Genomic DNA, 21,118 nt, shown 5'->3' on the forward strand with positions numbered 1-21,118 from the left:
ATGTCATATTTAATGTAGTACAATTTATGTTTTTAAACAAATCTAAAGTGCATGAACACGTCACAGCTGAAATAAACGGCTGTTAAACACTGAAAGTCTTACCCATATGTGATTTTTCTGACGCTCTGCATTCCCAATCCCTCTATCCGGAACAAAACGTTCCTCAACACTTGTGACAGCGGGTTCTGGAACGTGGTTTTTCTCCATCAACTTTACCTCCAACTGAGTTAGAAGTTTGAATTGTGAGAATCGAATCAACTAGTCAAATTATGAAAGCAGAACGAAATAAAATACTGTAAAGATAAACACAAACAGTAATTAAGGTATAGAATGAAATAAATCATTATCCTGTACTAACCTCTCCGTTCAGCTTGTGGTTTCTCTCCATCAACTTTACCTCCAGTGACGCCTTCTCTCTCTCTTCATATCTGTGATTAAACCAGGGCCGGGTCTAGGGGGGGGCTAGGGGGGCATTGCCCCCCAGAATTTCCTTGTGCCCCCCCAAAAATGTGCAGCCAACAATAAAAATGAATAAGCCTACATAAACATTAAAAACGTCTTATCTATTGAATAAGGATCGTCCACTTTAATCACAGAAAAAAAAGTAAATATTATGCTTATAATGATATTTAATCTCACAAAAATGGACTTAAAATCCAAAAACATGCGAACTGGGAAGTAACGAACATTAATCAGAAAACACGTCGAAAACAAGTGTACACCTAATCTTCAAGCAAGTAGCCTAAAAAAAATATCACAATGAGGATCACATCTGCATCAGCCGAACATATTTTCTGCATGCTGCAGCGAACATTTCCTCAGTAATTTCGTTAACAATGAATAATTTGAACATTATATCCAGGGGCGGCGCTAGGGGTGGGCTAAGGGGGCTGGAACCCCAAATGTTTTTCCAAAAGCCCTGAATCTTTCAGGTTTGAGGTTTCTGTGCTGCGTGTTTTAAAGAGAAGTGTGCATCCGAAAATACAATGTAGACTGAGACTCTATATCACAACTAAAAAGATGTTTGAGCCCTCTTTCATGACCAGGTACAAGTCAATGCTGTTTCTTTGTTCCATTTGCACTCTGTACATGGGTTGAAGCTCTCAGTTTTGAGCTTCCAAAGTGCACCAGACTGATGCATTTAACCTTAAAAGACACAAACATTTCTTACCGGGGGGGGCATGCCCCCGGACCCCCCTAGATGATGGTATATGATGTACATTTTATGAACTTTAACCAAGAATACTACAAAAAACGCTCCTTTCATGTCAGTAAATTAAAATGTCATTGGACAAATATAGATTTCGGTTAAGCCCCGAATGTTTACAATGTCTGGCTCCGCCCCTTATTATGTCCATAAATAATTCACATGGCCTACATAGCCAGTACAAATTAGGCTATAGCCTATAATTTGTTAGCCACAAGACGATTCTTGATGAATCAAAAAAACAAAAAATTAGCTATGAATATTAGCCTAGAAAATGCTGCCCTACCAAAATTTGTGATTGCCCCCCCCAGTCCAGCAAGCCTAGTACCGGGCCTGGATTAAACCATTAATATCCAGCATGGACTGACATATTGTCTCCTTCATTTAAAACGTTTAATTTTTAGACATGATATTCATAGCCTACTATGAAATTTCTTCTGAATCTGTGAGCAAATGTGAACTTTCAACAAGTGGGCTGCTGCTGCTTCGTTTCGTTAACAGAACTTAGACTACAAAATAGTGCATTAGCGCCTCCTGCTGGGAGTATGGACCAGAAAACACAACACCCTTCATATCGTTTTCTGCTCCTTCACTATCTGAACCATAGGATCTGAACTAGAGCCCTGCGCGGGACTGATTTCCTTAACCCGCACCCGCCCGCTCCCGCTGAATGTCTGACCAGGACCGCCCGCTCCCGCAACCCGCGTGTTCCACTCCCGCCCGCGCCCGCAATGTTTGTGTCCAAACCCGCCCGCTCCCGCGGACTTTCTCTCAGAGCTTGTGAAAATAGGCATAAACAAATACTCTCAGACCAAATTCGTTCAAGTTAACATCCAGAATAACAGACTTTAAACATGATTGCGTTTATAAGAAAGTAGCCGCAAAAACAAAGCACCACATGTGATAAAAACATTGGGTATTTTTCTTTATTAGCATTATAAAACATTAACCGTTAAAACAAAACCACAACTAGCGGCACCTCAGTTTTTGAACGCAGACTACTGCATACACACTCACCTAACGATTAACTAAACAAGCAGTTTAAATAACAGTTTAAGTAAATAAGCCAAAGCACAAAACGAAATAACTTTAACTTATTAAATATACACCTGTACATAGAACTTACAAAGCAGACTAGATGTAGCCTACTTTAAACAAATTAAATATAAAACGAAATAAATAAAATAAATAGAATGCCTTAACAGGCTATTGCAAAAAAGAAAATAAATAATACTAATAAATAAATAAAAATAACGTAGCCTACTTAAACTAATGATCACTGGGCCTTGCATTAGGCTACTTACTCCAGGAAAAGTATATTGCTGACTGACTGCGGTCGCAGACTTGTGCGTCTTTCTTCCATGATCCGTCCACACACACTGAATGCCCTCTCTGACGGTGCACTAGATCATGCGAGAATGCTCAAAATAAAACGCGCGAATTTTAAGAATTGTTTCCAAGTGTCTGACTTGTCTTGCTTTGCTTTTGTCATTAAAGAGCCGCTTTAATTTTCCTCTCAACTTCATTTGTTGACCGTTTCTATTACTCGCCAAATTCCACCATTCCCCGCGGGTCTCCCGCAAAGTTTTCTGACCGCCCACTCCCACCCGCAGCAAAGGTAAAACCGCCCGCTCCCGCGAGATTTGCGTTGGGTCCCGCGGGTCCCGCGGGAGCCCAAACCCAATGCAGCCCTCTCTGAACCTCACACAGCGTCCAGACTCAGAGCAAACAAATAGTACTCCACACTATATCGTAAGCATATTTGAAAAATGGTCTTCTTCTGTGCTGCACTGAGAATAAACATTGTTGACGAGAATTTCATAAATGTATTTTGTTCTGACAAAAAAATGCAATAAAGCAATACTCACATATTTTAGTTTGATAAATCGGCAGAATCTCCTCAGACGGACCGCCAAAATAACCATTGAAATTTAAATGTCTGAGATTCGCGCTTCAGGATCGTGACGTGTGCGCTCGTCGTACAGTGGGCATTAAGGAACTAAACAAAACTACACATATAGTCTGTCTATATATTTATTACACTGTTACGCACTCAGCAGAGATGAATTAGGAACTGATTCATATTTTTGATTATGGGCGGAGCTATATGACATCGCTGCACGTGTGTAAAGACTTCAGAGAAAGTGAAACTTAACAGGTGAACTGGAAGCTTCTTAAAAACAACATTTCTCTTCAGAAACTCTGAAATTAACGATCAAATCTGATATTCACTCAAAGGTAAGTGATGGAATTATAAGTTCACTAGTTTAATAGCATGAAGAAGTAGGCCTATGTTGGTAAAATTATAGTTTGTGTTCATGTCACATATCAGAAACAGAAGTACTTGAACTGCAGACAGAATAAACAAAGTTCAGTGAAAAGTCCATTAAACAGAACTGCCATCTTGTGTTTACAGATATTTATTAAGTGGGTTATTTGTTTGAAAAATTACACTTCCACTCATTTTATTTGTTGTCTTTTATAAAATATGTTTTCATGATGGTATTAAAATGTTGTAAAAACCTCTTAAATTTGCTGTACTGTGGCTCCCAGAGACATATGAAGAGTTTGGTTCCAAAACACGATAAACTCCATTTTCAAAAAAAAAAAAAAAAAGAAAAGAAAAAAAAAAAGTTTCTGCCAAAATCAGTATTGGATCTGGTCGGTATTGAAAAGTACTTTATTAATTTTGCGCAAAATGCGATATCCGTCGTGTTTTTCTGTCATGTTTTCTCCCTTTCTTTCCAAAACGTCTCCTTTTTCTGCAGAACGCGATATATCTGCTAAACCAATCACAGCGCTCCATTCCACCCACTTTAAACACTGAAGGCTTTTTTTAAAAGCCATTTTTAATACCAATGTACTCGGCAAATCTGTTTATTTAACCGTGCGGTGGCGCCAGATACTCTTTAATCGGCAATGACAAATAATTTATAACATTACCAAGATGACCCGTTGAATTCAATTTGGGAGCAACGGCTGAATGTTTTTAGTAAAATGTCTGTATATAAGATAAATATTGGCAAAGTTCAGACGCTGTCATATATGTGAATCAACTTACTTTGTTGTGTATTTTCAATTTGAAAATAACTTTTATATTGATTGATTAATTGCATTTTGAAAAAAAATAATACGTTTTTATAATAAACTTTTTTAAAATCAAAATGTAGATTTAAATTTTTAATGTTTTTATAACCAAAAGATGCTATGTGAAAGTTTGCAACAGAAAATAGTGGTTTTCATCTTGCCACTTTCTTGGTAAAGAAAACAACTTTTTACTCAAATTAATCAAAATGGAGTTATTGCGTTTTGGAACCAAACTCTAAATATTTAGTTTCTGTATTTAGTACCTTCAGTTGTTTTTCTACCACTCAATAGTACCACTACTGCAGTGCCACAGAGCTGAAAGTACAGACCAGCAATCAGACCAGAAGTTAGTGGTGGAGCTTATAGGCTCGGTGTGGTTAGGGTTAGTGTTGGAGGAGGGTCTGACATTCTTTGAATTTGATATAAACAGTGGTACATAAATAATCATTGTTATTTATAATAGTATTTAACATGCAACATCCATAGCCTAATTTATTCAGTGCATTTAATTATGAAAGTTGCTCTCTTCAGCAATGTAGATGATATATTATCATTTTCTTTTCAGTCATGGCATCCTCCAGTGGTCCAGCTCTAAATGAGGAGCTCCAGTGCTCCATCTGTCTGGAAGTGTTCACTGATCCAGTCACCACTCCATGTGGACACAACTTCTGCAGATCCTGCCTGAGCACGAACACACAGACCTACTTCTGTCCGTTCTGTAAAGAAAGATTCAGCAGAAGACCTGATGTCAAGATTAATTCAACACTCAGAGAGGTTGCACAACACTTTAAGGAGAAGCTCAATCTAGGAGAATCTGAAGTGTTCTGTGACATCTGCAATAAAAGAAAGCAGAAAGCTGTGAAGTCCTGCCTGATGTGTCAAAGCTCTTACTGTGATGATCATCTGGAGCCTCATCTCAGAGTCCCACGTCTAATGAATCACACATTGATCAACGCTGTGGAAAATCTGGAGGATTATATATGCCAGAAACATGAGAGACCTCTGGAGATGTTCTGCAGAGATGATCAGACGTGTGTTTGTCTGTTCTGCACTGAAGGAGAACACAGGACTCACAACACTGTTCCTATAGAGGAGGAGAGTCGAGAGAAGAAGGTAAAGAGATACAGACAAAACACTTTAAACACACTGTGAAATGCAGTTTTCTTTCCTGTGTCTTGACATGTTGAAGAACCTGACCCAAATCCAATGGTCTTTCATTTCTTCTGATAAAAGCTTTTTGTTACTCGCAAATCTGTCAGGATTAAAAAATTCAAAACTATAATTTTGAATTCGTATGATCTTTAAATGGTTTAAAAAGAAAAATTCAAATAAGACTGTCAGAAGATGGAAACATAAATTCAATGATAAATGTTTTTCTCTGTATGTAGGATCAGCTGGTTCAGACACAGACTGATGTTCATCAGATGATCCAGGACAGAATGAAGAAGATTCAAGAGATCAAACACTCAGTAGAGCTGAGAAAGGTTTGTGCTTTAATCAATCAGATTTCATTTCCTGACTCATGGTCCTTTTCAATCCCCCTATCCCATTTCACTTACTGTTTAACTATCCTACCAAAAAATATATCTCAATAAATGTTATGCACCATCATATTTCAATCTAATAAATACATTGAATTAAAATGAGAGTTCTGCCAGTAACCCTCAAGTTGCTCTATTATTTTTTTCCAAAGAGCACAAATCTTGGTGTATTGCACTTGAGTGTATTTTGTGTTTCACTGAAAATTATGCATTTTAAGTGATATGCGGTTAATTGATGAGAGAATTTTCATTTTGGGTTGAACATGTAATATGTAATATATTAACAAATAGAACATCTTTTAACTGTTTTCATTCATCAGAGAAACACAGAGAAAGAGAAATCCTCCAGTGTTGAGATCTTCACTGATCTGATCCGCTCCATTGAGAGATGTCAGTCTGAGCAGCTGAAGATGATGGAGGAACAGCAGAAAGAAGCAGAGAAACAGGCTGAAGATCTCATTAAAGAGCTGCAGCAGGAAATCACTGAGCTGAAGAAGAGAAACACTGAGCTGGAGCAGATCTCACACACTGATGATCATCTCCACCTCATACAGGTCTGAACATCTGTCTCATCATGTACAATATTACAGTACAAACACTCTGTTCTGTAAGATTCACACAACTGGCCCAACGACGGTGTCCAGTGGTGTGGCTGAAGGTTTCCTGCATGTTCTGTCTTTTTGGTGTGCTTTTATCTGACTTTTATCTGACTCAATTTTATCATGACCTCAGATTTAGGTTGGAATATCAGGATCAGGGAACACCTTGATGGAAAATAAATCACAGTGCTCAAGAACAGAGTGATCTTCCCTCAGACATCCAATACAGAACTCATGAGGGTCATCCACAGTGATTTTTTTTTTTTTTGGAAAGGCTTCACTTTTTTGTATATTTTTCACTATTAATCTGGAGTGTCTTACCTCAATTGTGTTAGAAAGGTCCTGCATAAAAATATTGAATTAACTTCTTTAAAAATATAAAAATAACACTTAACAGTCCTCTTGTCATGCTATTAAAAGTCCAAAGATGAAGATGAGTCAAGGGATTTCTAAAACAAGTCCACGAGACAGTGTGTCTAAGCACAAGCGTTACACAAACAATAACAGACAGTGAAACGAAACTCACAGGAACTTAAATCTACTGTAATGATGGGTCAACAACGTGAGGATCCATTTGCAGCGTCTTTATTAAGACAAGATAGCACAATGCAAACAGGGACAAGACAGTAACGTAATCAGGGACAGGCTTGGGTCGAGACAGGCGGCAATGAAACAAGGTCTTACAACAGGCAGGGATCGTGGCAGGCGGCAAGCAAACAGAGTCCAGGAAACAGGCAGAGATCAGGGTCGGCAGCAAAGGTTCACAGAGGTAAGGCAGTCCAATCGATAACAGGTTAACAGTCCACAAGAAAACGCTTAGAAATGATCACCAAGGCAAATCAAGACTTCGCGGTGCATGGATGTGTGTGTGAGTGTTTTATGGAGTGAGTGTGATGTGGTGCAGGTGTGTGCGCAATCAGTCCCAGGAATGAGGGCCCATGGGTAATGTAGTCCAGATGAGAGCAAGTCAATATTCCGGTGACGGCTCCCTCCGGCGGCCGGGATGAAGAGCCGCGGGAGCCGTATTCATGACAGAGCCCACCCCCTGCGAGCGGCTCCAGACGTGAGGAAGTGGTCGCCGGGGTCTACCGCGTGGACGAGGGGCCGGTCGCTCCGGATGCGTCCGGTGGAATTCCTCCATGAGTGATGGGTCCAGGATATCGTCCCTGTTGACCCAGGACCGCTCCTCCGGGCCGTACCCCTCCCAGTCCACCAGATATTGCAGCCTTCCACCCCGGCGCCTGGAATCGAGTAGATCCCGGACCTGATAGGCCTCCTCGCCTTCGATGATCAGGGGTGGGGGGTTGCGGGCCTCGGCTCCCGCAGGCTCCTCTCTCGGTCCCCCGGAGGGTTTCAGCAACGACACATGGAAAGTGGGAGAAATGCGATAGTTAGAAGGCAAGTCTAAACGGAATGATACAGGGGTAATTTGTTTTATGATTTGAAAAGGCCCTACAAACCTGGGACTGAGTTTGCGACATGGAAGTCGGAGGCAAAGATCCCGGGTGGATAGCCATACCCATTGCCCAACAGAGTAGTGAGGATTGCGCCGCCGATGGCGATTGGCATGAAGTTCTTGGCGTCTTACTGCCCGCTGTAGGTGATGGTGTGCTGATTCCCAAGTCTCCTCATTTCTGCGCATCCATTCAGTGACTGCAGGTAGTTCTGATGGTTGGCCAGATCAAGGGAAGAGCGGAGGTTGGAAGCCCAGGACGCACTGGAATGGGGTGATGCCCGTAGCAGGTTTTCGTAGGGAATTCTGTGCGTACTCAGCCCATATTAGATAATGGCTCCAGTCCGTCTGATTCCGACTGCGTAGGAACCGTGTCAGTTCCTGGTTCATGCGTTCAGTTTGTCCATTGGATTCAGGATGGTACCCAGAGGTGAGACTGATGTTGACATTAAGCTGTTTGAAGAAAGCGGTCCAGACGCGGGAGGTGAACTGAGGTCCTCTGTCGAATACTATGTCGTCAGGTAATCCGTAGAAGCAGAAGACCGCATTGCACAGGAGTTCGGCGGTTTCCATTGCGGTGGGAAGTTTGGGTAGTGGCAGAAGACGGCAGGTTTTGGAGAAGCGATCGATAACAGTGAGGATGGTGGTGTTTCCCTGGGACTCGGGTAGATCGGTTACAAAGTTGATGGCGATATGGGACCAGGGACGTTGTGGAATGGGGAGTGGTTGAAGGAGACCGGCCGGGGCTTGATGGGAAGCTTTGGTAGTTTGACAGGCAGTACAGTGGCTGAGGAAGGTGGTAACATCAGCGGGCATAGTCTCCCACCAGAACTGGTTCTGCAGGAGCTGGAGAGTGGCAGTGATGCCCGGATGGCCGGAACTGGGGAAATCGTGGACCTGGTGCAGCAGTCTGTCTCGGAGATGTGCGGGAACGAAGGTGCGGTCAGGTGGACAGGTTGCTGGGATTGCGATCTGTTCATTAGCTTGTGAGATTTCTGTCATTATGTCCCACTGCATGGGGGCGAGCAGCAGAGTCTCAGGCAGAATATTTTCAGTGTTCCCTGAGCGCTCAGGTTCATCCGTTTGCCTTGATAATGCGTCCGCCTTTACATTCTTTGACCCGGGCCTGTAAGTGACTGTGAAATTAAAGCGGGTGAAGAACATTGCCCATCTGGCCTGTCGTGGGTTTAGGCGCTTGGCAGATCGCAGATACTCCAAGTTTTTGTGATCAGTCAGAATTACGAATGGATGCTTGGCCCCCTCAAGCCAAAGACGCCACTCCTCCAGCGCCGCTTTCATGGCCAGTAACTCCCTGTTGCCCACATCATAATTGCGTTCGGCGGCGGACAGCTTACGGGAGTAGAATGCACAGGGAAACATTTTGGATGGTTAATACGGCCCCTATGCCGGTATTGGAGGCGTCCACCTCCACAGTGAACGGGAGCTCGGGATCTGGGTGACGAAGAATTGGCGCTGATGTAAAGCATTTCTTCAGTTCCTGGAACGCTCGGACTGCCTCTGGTGACCAAGTGAGACGAGAAGTTTTGCGTCTTGTCATGGTGGTTAAGGGAGCGGCCACTCCGCTGAAGTTTCTAATAAATCGCCGGTAAAAGTTGGCGAACCCCAGGAACCGTTGTAACTCCTTAAGTGTGTGTGGTTGCGGCCATTCCAGCACCGCCTTAACCTTTCCATCATCCATCGCTACTCCCTCACGGCTGATGATGTAGCCCAGGAAAGAAGTGGAAGTGCGGTGAAATTCACATTTCTCGGCTTTAGCGTAGAGTTTGTGTTGAATCAGGCGTTGTAGGACTGCTCGGACATGTTGGATGTGTTCGTGGTATGTGTTGGAGTAGATCAGGATGTCGTCGATATAAACCACTACCCATCGATTTAGCATATCCCGAAAGACATCATTGATGAATGATTGGAAGACTGAGGGACTGTTGGATAGCCCGAAGGGCATGACAAGGGTCTCGTAGTGGCCAGAGGAGGTGGAAAAGGCAGTCTTCCACTCATCGCCTGCTCGGATCCGAATCAGGTTATAAGCACACCGGAGGTCTAGCTTGGTGTAGTATTGGGCTTGACGAAGTTGTTCAAGGGCCGCTGGTACTAGTGGTAATGGATACCTGAACTTTATGGTGATGTCGTTGAGTCCACGATAGTCAATGCAAGGTCGGAGGCTGCCGTCCTTCTTAACGAAGAAGAACCCTGATGAGGCGGGAGAGATCGAGGGCCGAATGAATCCCTTAGCCAGTTCCCCCTCGATGTATGATTTCATAGCCTCCTCCTCCGGTTGAGACAGCGGAAAGATACGGCCCTTGGGGGGCGTAGACCCAGGCAGCAGGTCAATCGCACAGTCACTGGAACGATGCGGCGGCAGTTCGGTGGACTTGGATTTACTGAAAGCTAGCGCCAGGTCGTTGTATTCGGCTGGAATGGCTGATTCGTGGTCTACTGGAACTTCATTGACGGTTATGGCGTGAACCGCTATGGGTAGGACTGGACTCAGACAGCGTTGATGACAAGTGGGATCCCACTGGACGATCTGACCCTCCTTCCAGGAAATGACAGGGTTGTGCGTGCGGAGCCAGGGCAGGCCTAGGATGACAGGGTTGTTGTCAGCCCCAGCTTGCAGACCGAGCTCAGAGGTGAGATGTGACACCCTTCCTCCTCCTATGGGTTTCCCGTCTAGCGCCTCCACGGTTAACGGAGAATGACAGTTGGTTAACTGAATATCATGCTCATGGGTGAAAGTGTCCGATATGAAGTTACCAGTGGCCCCGGAGTCCAGGAGTGCGTGAGTGGACACCACCCGGCCGTTATGGGTGATTTGGATGGGTATTTTCAGGCAGTTAGAAGGGTAGTCTGAACTCACCGATCTGGGGTTGGAGACATTAGGTCTGATTGGGCAGTTTATCTTGATGTGACCGGCCTGTCCGCAGTAGAGACACAGATGCATTTGGCGTCTTCTCTCTCGTTCCTTAGGCAGAAGAGGGGTATAACCAAGCTGCATGGGTTCTGGTGTGGCCGCGCTGGTGGCGAGGGGACGGAGCGGCCGGCGAGAGCGAATGAGATTATCAATGTGGATGGCCAGCTCTATGAACGAGGTTAATGACCTGCCCTCGTCGCGGCATGCCAACTCTGCTTGCAGCTCCAGGTTTAGGCCTTTGCGGAAGAGTAGTTTCAGCGTGTCCTCCACCCAGTTGGTCTGCGCGGCCAGCGTGCGGAACTGTAGAGCAAACTCCGCAGCCGTGGACTTTCCCTGTGTTAACGTGAGCAGTTGGTCACCAGCACTCTTGCTGTCCTCCGGGTGTTCAAACACCTCCTTGAAGCTTTGTAGGAACGCCGCGAAAGTGGGAAACACCGAGCTGTCCTCTCCCCATACTGCTGTGGCCCAGTCTAGCGCTTTGCCCGTGAGCAGGGAACACACAAAGGAAATGCGACTAATCTCTGTGGAGTACAAGGATGGTTGTTGGTTAACAAACAGGGAGCATTGTAACAGGAAGCCCTTACATTTGGTAGGATTGCCGTCGAATTTCTCAGGCAGAGCGAGGCGTGGGTTGATTGGAGATGGCGTGATCGTCGGACTGGTAGCGGCGAGAGGTGGCGGCATGGCGGCCTCGGGAGAGGCGAAGCGGAGACTTTGCAAAGTTTTCACTAGTTCCTCGGTGAGAGAGGGGAGTCGATTCAGCTGATGCTGATGCACCGCGAGCTGACTGGCTTGTGCTGAAAGCTCGGTGGAGATTTGCATGAGGGCTGCTGGATCGTTTGATGGCGAAGTCTTCTGTAATGATGGGTCAACAACGTGAGGATCCATTTGCAGCGTCTTTATTAAGACAAGATAGCACAATGCAAACAGGGACAAGACAGTAACGTAATCAGGGACAGGCTTGGGTCGAGACAGGCGGCAATGAAACAAGGTCTTACAACAGGCAGGGATCGTGGCAGGCGGCAAGCAAACAGAGTCCAGGAAACAGGCAGAGATCAGGGTCGGCAGCAAAGGTTCACAGAGGTAAGGCAGTCCAATCGATAACAGGTTAACAGTCCACAAGAAAACGCTTAGAAATGATCACCAAGGCAAATCAAGACTTCGCGGTGCATGGATGTGTGTGTGAGTGTTTTATGGAGTGAGTGTGATGTGGTGCAGGTGTGTGCGCAATCAGGCCCAGGAATGAGGGCCCATGGGTAATGTAGTCCAGATGAGAGCAAGTCAATATTCCGGTGACGGCTCCCTCCGGCGGCCGGGATGAAGAGCCGCGGGAGCTGTATTCATGACATCTACACAGATAATGAACAGAATACAAGATGTTTCAAATTAATCAGTAACCATAGTAACAAACAAAAGAAAACAGGAAACAATGCTGAGCAAATTAAAGTTAATGAAAATGAAACTAAGACAAGATAACAGAATAAGTGTGACATCTCTCTCTCCTGCTGTAGATGTGCTCATCCCTGTCCAGTCGTCCACACACCAAGAACTGGACTGAGATCAGGATTGACTCTGATGTGAATGTGAACTCTCTGAAAAGAGCTCTGACTCTACTGAGGAAAACTCTACATGGGACACTAAATGAAAAACTCAGTCAAACTGGTATGTGAATATCAAATACAGTGTATAGATATTTTTGTTAGTAACTATGTAAGAAAATACATTTTCAAGGACTATTATGGGATAAAAGGGCAACACTTTATTTTATAGTGTCATTGTTACATGTAGTTAGTATGGTAATAACTATAAATGATGTATAATTACATGCTGCAACTAATCCTAACCAAACCATAATCCTAACCCTACAGTAAGAACATGTAGTGTTTTAATATTACTCAGCACTTAAATGTTTAATGACAGTGTAACAAAGACACCTTAAAATAAAGTGTAACCAATAAAATTTTAGCATTGGTGACCTGCTGCTGGTCATCACAATTATTTAATCTGTCTGCAAACATTCACAATGTTTCAAAAATATAACCACAATATAACTTAAACTTGCAATGTTAGCATTAAACTGGTATGATAAAATCACTTAATAAACCTAGTCTATGTGAAATTAAATCCAAACTTTAACTTATGCCATAACCAGTTACTGCAGTATTACTTTAACTTACTTTAGAGACATATAAGCAACATGACATAACTATCCATGTACAAACAATAATACATAACCAGAAATCACTACATGCCACTGATGCTGTTAATAGAGATAAACTCACTGTTAACCTGAAATTATTCCTATAATAATTCATCATTATATTATCATCAGTGTTCACAGAGTTGAAGTCTGCGCAGAAGTTTGCAGGTACAGTGACTGACACCATTTTCTTCAATACACTGACAATACTTTGCTAATTATATACTGTACTTATGAAAGTGTTTGATCTGAAGTAAGTTGATTGATAATGTCTGATCTCTCTCAGTGGATGTGACTCTGGATCCTGATACAGCTTATCCATATCTCATCCTGTCTGATGATGGAAAACAAGTCAGTCATGGAAACATTAAGCAGAACGTCCCAAAAACACCAAAGAGATTTGATAAGGGTCCTTGTGTTCTGGCAAAGCAGGGATTCAGTTCAGGGAGATTTTACTATGAGGTGCAGGTGAAGGGAAAGACTCGGTGGGGTTTTGGAGTGATTAAAGAATCCATTAACAGGAAGGGGGAGATCATAATGACTCCTGGTAATGGATACTGGACTGTGATTCTGAGGAATGAGAATCAATATAAAGCTGCTGATGATCCATCTGTCTCTTTATCTCTGAGAGTGAAACCTGAGAAGGTGGGAGTGTTTGTGGATTATGAGGAGGGTCTGGTCTCTTTTTATGACGTGGACTCCAGCTCTCATATCTACTCTTTCACTGGTCAGACTTTCACTGAGAAACTCTATCCATTTTTTAGCCCATGCCATAATAAACAAGGTAAAAACTCAAAGCCACTGATCATCACACCTGTCAACTGAAACAAACAAAAAACATAAAATCTGAAAAGATTAAATATGGATGTGATGTTCTTAGAATATGTAAATAAAAACCAAAGAAGAATTTACACAATCAAGTAGATTTTACTTACAAATATAAAGAAAATTTAAATGCAAATTTTAGTGCAAAAAGAAATATATATTCAGGCCTTTAGAAAAAAATAGTCACTGACAAAACATGAACTATAATGAAATATTTGTGAGTTATATGTACATGTAAATGGAAAATTTGTTACACATCTATATATTTCTTTTGTCTTTCATTAATACTTTGCTTTTCAAATTGAATATGAAATTGTTTCTACATGTTATTTTGTAAAGAAATCTCTGAAGCCATTTTCTCTCTCCTCTCCAGCTGTTAACACTAAATTACTTGTGAAATATTGTGATTTTTGGTTTATATTGTAATATCTGAATAAAGTCAAGAGTTCAGTTCTATAACTGATATTGCTGGTAAACTAAATTGTTTGCTAATAAATATGTAAATACACATTTGAGAATGATTTGAGTTCATGAACATCTGCTCACAGAAACAACAGACAGAATATGAATAAAACAGGATCTTTATTGACTTTCATCAGTTGTGAATGAAAATACTGAATTATTATTTAGTGCAGATGATCATTAAATCTAGTAAATATTCTTCAAGAGAAGTGAGAGCATTAGAAAGCTTCACAATGAAAGAGTTTTTCACTTTGGTTTGAGCACAATATCGGTGAATCCGTGAACCTGAGTGAGCTGACGGCAGTCCATCGATGCCAGGAGCTTCTGAGAGCCGGAGACGGTGGGAACAAACTTCATCAGCACCAGTCAGAGAGGAACCAGGAGTTCAGAGAACAGAACCAACACTGGATCAGATCTTGCCATGGATAATGATGATGGTGCAGATAGTGAATGTGTTGAACCTGAAGAGATGACAAACCGAGCTGTTGAAAGATCAGATCTGAATAATCCAGTTTAAATCAGGATCACCAGCTGCTCTCAACATACTCACCTCCTTAATACACATCTCCATCTGAATCTTTAATGCCATACCAGACCTTACCCTGTGTGTGAATACTGAGAAAAGAGTAATCAAAGAGTAAATGTGTTTTAAGAAAATTGGGAGATTTGTCTGGGAGAGTGTGACCCTCCTACATGGAGCTAAGGTTAAATTAAATTAATTGCATATATTTTATGTATTTATAGTTTTTTTAATGACTCTAATATATTATAATGAGTGTATATTAATAAAAGTGAATGGAGCTGCATTTCCTAAAACACTGAGTGACAGATGAGGACAGAGTTGCCATGACGACTGCAGCACATCTCCAGTAAACACTGTTCGACTGAAGACTCTCCTTTATTTACTGAAAAGGTTAGTAAAATGATCAAATGATTACTGTCCAATTAATGTTGTTCAATTAGATATCTATAACATTAGTAACTTTAGAGTAAATCATGCAGAAGTTCACTAGTGTTTTAGGATTTACACTGAATTTGAAGTAATTTTATGAAAGAAAAAAAAAACAAAACATTTGTAACACATATTTACTACCCGATTTACTATATGAAAGAGTTGTGTGAAAGAGTCTAGACTGACTACATGTTAAGATTTATTTGTTGTTAATGAGTGTTTATATTGGTGTCTATATATTCCTGGTTTAAAATACAGTGAACTTTAAGTTTAATAGCTCTGAGTGTTTTCAGTAAAGTAAACACAGAGGACTGCTTGACTGAAGACACACTCTCGTCTCTCCTTTATTTAATAAAAACACACAATCTCATCTGTTGAGCGAGGTCTGCGACAGTCAGATTTATAAAATGTATTCATAATTGCTCTCTTGCTCTTCATTGTTTCATCAGTCATGGCGTCCTCCAGTCCTCCAGTGTTCTGTGACATCTGTGATGAAAGAAAGCAGAAAGCTGTGAAGTCCTGCCTGACGTGTCCAAGTTCTTACTGTGATGATCATCTGGAGCCTCATCTCAGAGTCCCACATCTAAAGAAACACACACTGATCAACGCTGTGGAAAATCTGGAGGATTATATATGCCAGAAACATGAGAGACCTCTGGAGATGTTCTGCAGAGATGATCAGACGTGTGTTTGTCCTGAGATCACAGGACTCACAACACTGTTCCTATAGAGGAGGAGAGTCGAGAGAAGAAGGTAAAGAGTTACAGACAAAACACTTTAAACTTACTGTGAAATGCAGTTTATTTTCTATTTGTTGCAGGTTATATTGAAAAGACTTGCAACTTTTATTTTAGCCAGTTCAACTGGACAAACACTTGTGAAGTTCAAGATGAATCATGAAATTTAAAGTTAATTTTGTCAACTTTCAAGAGTACACAGGCATATGTTACACTCAAAGCCAAGGCAGTCATGGGGTCTTAAAATGGTTTTCAAAATCATTATTCAAATGACATTTTTTCATAATATGGAAGTTACCTGTGATTTTCTCTGTAGCTGGTTCAGACACAGACAGATGTTCATCAGATGATCCAGAACAGAATGAAGAAGATTCAGGAGATCAAACACTCAGTAGAGCTGAGAAAAGTGAGAGGAAGTTAAAAATGCAAAATGAATATTGCACAGAGGTGTAAAAAGTACTCAAAAATGTTACTCAAGTGAAAGTATAAGTACTGAGTGAAAATTTTACTAAAACTATAAGACTACTACCTAATGCCAGTATGCAACATGCTACTCAAAGTTGCAAAACCTCGGATTTAACTTAAGTAGAAGCTGATTTTCAAAATTGTGAGTGTCAAGCCTAGCTCTTTTGGGGCTAAAAATCAATCCTGCAGTGCCTGAAACACTGGTGTCTGAAACACAGGCCAGATATCCATCCAACTCTTTGCTGGCTTCATGTGTTGTCTGTTTCAAAGAAGCGAAAAAATCTTCATCATCAGATGAACTGTTGGCCATGGGTGCTCTTGATTCTGTGGCTGATTTTTGACTTCCTCCATTTTCTTCCACTGACTGTTATACAGTGGGTACGGAAAGTATTCAGACCCCCTTAAATTTTTCACTCTTTGTTATATTGCAGCCATTTGCTAAAATCATTTAAGTTCATTTTTTTCCTCATTAATGTACACACAGCACCCCATTTTGACAGAAAAACACAGAATTGTTTACATTTTTGCAGATTTATTAAAAAAGAAAAACTGAAATATCACATGGTCCTAAGTATTCAGACCCTTTGCTCAGTATTTAGTAGAAGCACCCTTTTGATCTAATACAGCCATGAGTCGTTTTGGGAAAGATGCAACAAGTTTTTCACACCTGGATTTGGGGATCCTCTGCCATTCCTCCTTGCAGATCCTCTCCAGTTCTGTCAGGTTAGATGGTAAACGTTGGTGGACAGCCATTTTTAGGTCTCTCCAGAGATGCTCAATTGGGTTTAAGTCAGGGCTCTGGCTGGGCCATTCAAGAACAGTCACAGAGTTGTTGTGAAGCCACTCCTTCATTATTTTAGCTGTGTGCTTAGGGTCATTGTCTTGTTGGAAGGTAAACCTTCGGCCCAGTCTGAGGTCCTGAGCACTCTGGAGAAGGTTTTCATTCAGGATATCCCTGTACTTGGCCGCATTCATCTTTCCCTCAATTGCAACCAGTCGTCCTGTCCCTGCAGCTGAAAAACACCCCCACAGCATGATGCTGCCACCACCATGCTTCACTGTTGGGACTGTATTGGACAGGTGATGAGCAGTGCCTGGTTTTCTCCACACATACCGCTTAGAATTAAGGCCAAAAAGTTCTATCTTGATCTCATCAGATCAGAGAATCTTATTTCTCACCATCTTGGAAAACTCCATGCAGGCTTTCATATGTCTTGCACTGAGGAGAGGCTTCCGTCGGGCCACTCTGCCATAAAGCCCCGACTGGTGGAGGGCTGCAGTGATGGTTGACTTTCTACAACTTTCTCCCATCTCCCGACTGCATCTCTGGAGCTCAGCCACAGTGATCTTTGGGTTCTTCTTTACCTCTCTCACCAAGGCTCTTCTTCCCCGATAGCTCAGTTTGGCCGGACGGCCAGCTCTAGGAAGGGTTCTGGTCGTCCCAAACGTCTTCCATTTAAGGATTATGGAGGCCACTGTGCTCTTAGGAACCTTAAGTGCAGCAGACATTTTTTTGTAACCATGGCCAGATCTGTGCCTTGCCACAATTCTGTCTCTGAGCTCTTCAGGCAGTTCCTTTGACCTCATGATTCTCATTTGCTCTGACATGCACTGTGAGCTGTAAGGTCTTATATAGACAGGTGTGTGGCTTTCCTAATCAAGTCCAATCAGTTTAATCAAACACAGCTGGACTCAAATGAAGGTGTAGAACCATCTCAAGGATGATCAGAAGAAATGGACAGCACCTGAGTTAAATATATGAGTGTCACAGCAAAGGGTCTGAATACTTAGGACCATGTGATATTTCAGTTTTTCTTTTTTAATAAATCTGCAAAAATGTCAACAATTTTGTGTTTTTCTGTCAATATGGGGTGCTGTGTGTACATTAATGAGGAAAAAAATGAACTTAAATGATTTTAGCAAATGGCTGCAATATAACAAAGAGTGAAACATTTAAGGGGGTCTGAATACTTTCCGTACCCACTGTAATTTCCAGGTCAACCAAGAGCTTAGAACCCAAGAGGCGACACTCTGATACTTTTTAGGCAACAGTCACTAGATGGCGCTCCGGTAGCGCGGCCACCATTATGGGGTGAAAATACTAACTGGACCATTGAATCCTTCACATCTTATGCACCCAAAATCAGTGAATTTCACTGCCAAATCAGAAGCGCAGTAGAACAGTTTTTTAAATTAAGTCACCAGTAAATTGTATGGCTCCTACAGTAAATGTTGTATTGTCTTATATACGTTTTATTTTACCAGTTGTGGAATCCAACCATTCATCCATCTGAGGTAACGTAGTTAGCCTACTTTATTGAGCATTTTCATTTTATGAAACTTTACACATTTATTAATAGTAAATTAATAATTAATTAATTTAAGATCATCATGTTTGCAGCAAACAATATATTTCAGACCTAGTGGAGTAATAATAATAATATCTAGATCTGAACTGAAATAAGCTATATTGTACGTTTTAATGGATCACGCTACAAACATAATGATCTTATGATCTGCTGTGTCCATTATTGCATAATTCCCACTTTTGGACACTTTTGCTTCAATGGACATTAGACAACACTGCAAAATCAAGCTGTTATATTCATATATTTATTGTCCAACATTCCCAATTTTTCTGATGCATGTCATAATTTCAATTTCATATGTCAGTATTAATTCAGTGTTTATAAGTCTAATACTAATACTAGATCTTTTAAAGAGTTTAACCCAAACTGACTAAGAGCAAAAAGGTTTTGTGAAAAAGTTTTTTTTTTTTTTTTTTTTTAACAAAGCAGCTGATATTGCCATAGAAACTAGTGGACTGCCAAGTCGCCTTCACCCCAAAATGGCGGAAATGCAAGGCCTCTGCTGGCGCAGGTGTTGCAATGGAACATTCTGTTGCTTCTTATTAGTGTATATTCTTTGAGGTCAAGGTGCTGTGCATTGTGGTAATTGATGCAACATGACGTCACTTCCAAAGGACCAATGAACATGTCTGACCAATTTCATGGAATGTGAAAATGAATCTCATTGAATAAATAACCATTAAATTAAACTGGTCATCAGTGCAATTCAATTGGTTTGGTAATAGCAAAAGAAAATAGAATGAAGTGATCTCCAAAAAATAAGTACTTTTGACTGTAAATAAAATTGTAAGGAGTAAAAAGTACTCTTTTTTTCTCAAAAAATGTAATCAAGTAAAAGTAAAAGTATTGATTTTTAAATGTACTCAAGTAAAGTAAAAATACCAAAAAATAATACTTAAGTACAGTAATCAAGTAAAATTACTCAAGTACTTTACACCTCTGAGCATTAGTATGGTGACCGGGAAGGGACATGTTCGGTTCACTTAGTTTTGTCGTGGCCACAAGATATTAATTCATGGGAACGAGATATTTTTCTCGTGGCCACGAGTTACATGTGTAAACAACCTGCGCTACCATAGCAACCTGGAACTATCAGAAATGGATAAGATTATAATACTATTTATTTTTAATTAAGAAAAAGCGCGAAATTAAACAATTATATTAACATGTTGCCTATTGTGTTGTGTGCGATGCCTACAGCAGCATTTGACTTAAATTTATCAATAAATATTAGAATATGCCGTGTATATTTTATCACATCCAACATCTTTTAAATCCATTTACTGATTGTTAATTTTTTATTTCATATTTTACATTATTTATTATTATTATTAGGCTATCATTATTGGATAAGTGTTTTTTATTCATTGTTATGTAGCCCTATTTGCTTTATTTTCCCCTTCATTTCCCGTATCCTTTCTGTAGGCCTATATTATGTTAGCTATATTTTATAAATACTTTCAATGCCAGTTCATGCCAATAAAATGTGACTTTATGACTGTATTGACTGTAGCCGTGAAGATAGGATAAATGAGCGTCTGTTATCATTTACCCGTGACAGCATTTGAAAGAAGTTCGAATAATTAATTATTATTAATTGGTTATGTTAAAAGAATATTTAAGCTAAAAATAAATCCATTCACTGATATAGCCTAGACAAAAACTTAATATTGTTCATCATTTTATTCATTTGATTTAGGTTTAATAGGCATATTAATAATAATTATAATAATAATAAAGACACGATCAGATTAAAAGGCTGTGAATTGGGATGGATAAATGGGATGGATACATGTTTTCTTCTAGGCCTTTATTATTTAATGTTCTTACATATTCTTTTATCATTAAATGAAGTTTGTTATCAAATTGATAATAACAAACTTCATTTGAATGCTATAGTGGCAACATCGCGCGCAATAGTGCGATGATGACTATATAGACAGCATTCAAATAATATATTAATATAATAATTTCTTAATTCCGCCCTTATTTTATCATTCTTAATTCCAGGTTGCTATGGTAGTGCAGGTTGTTTACACATTTAACTCGTGGCCACGAGAAAAATATCTGGTTCCCTCACCATATGATCTCGAGGCCACGACATAAAGATGTCGTTACCTCGACAAAATCATCTCGTGGCCACGAGTTATTATCACGTTCCCATTAATTAATATCTTGTGGCCACGACAAAACTAAGTGAACCGAACATGTCCCCTCCCGGTCACCGTACATAAGGCCTCGCTAGTAACGTTATATTAGCTTAGCGTAACGTCAAAACCAAACACGACAATT

General features: G+C 40.9%; 1 protein-coding gene across 1 annotated transcript; it reads left to right on the forward strand.

The window, feature by feature from the left end:
• The first annotated feature begins 3,133 nt into the window (after positions 1-3,133).
• On the forward strand, positions 3,134-14,286 carry LOC125259662 (E3 ubiquitin-protein ligase TRIM39-like). Its single transcript, XM_048177503.1, has 7 exons — positions 3,134-3,445; positions 4,860-5,407; positions 5,683-5,778; positions 6,156-6,389; positions 12,328-12,478; positions 13,149-13,184; positions 13,303-14,286. Exons 2-7 carry the CDS (start codon positions 4,862-4,864, stop codon positions 13,839-13,841), a joined length of 1,602 nt encoding a protein of 533 aa, XP_048033460.1. The 5' UTR covers positions 3,134-3,445; positions 4,860-4,861; the 3' UTR covers positions 13,842-14,286.
• The last annotated feature ends 6,832 nt before the right edge of the window (positions 14,287-21,118 follow it).

Source organism: Megalobrama amblycephala, linkage group LG24, assembly GCF_018812025.1.
Source record: "Megalobrama amblycephala isolate DHTTF-2021 linkage group LG24, ASM1881202v1, whole genome shotgun sequence".
Lineage (NCBI taxonomy): Eukaryota > Metazoa > Chordata > Actinopteri > Cypriniformes > Xenocyprididae > Megalobrama > Megalobrama amblycephala.

Coding starts and splice junctions, on each gene's coding strand:
- LOC125259662 (XM_048177503.1), top strand. CDS start 4,862: ATGGCATCCTCCAGTGGTCCAGCTCTAAATGAGGAGCTCCAGTGCTCC. Junction 5,408..5,682: donor AGGAGAGTCGAGAGAAGAAG/GTAAAGAGATAC, acceptor CTCTGTATGTAG/GATCAGCTGGTTCAGACACA. Junction 6,390..12,327: donor ATCATCTCCACCTCATACAG/GTCTGAACATCT, acceptor CTCCTGCTGTAG/ATGTGCTCATCCCTGTCCAG.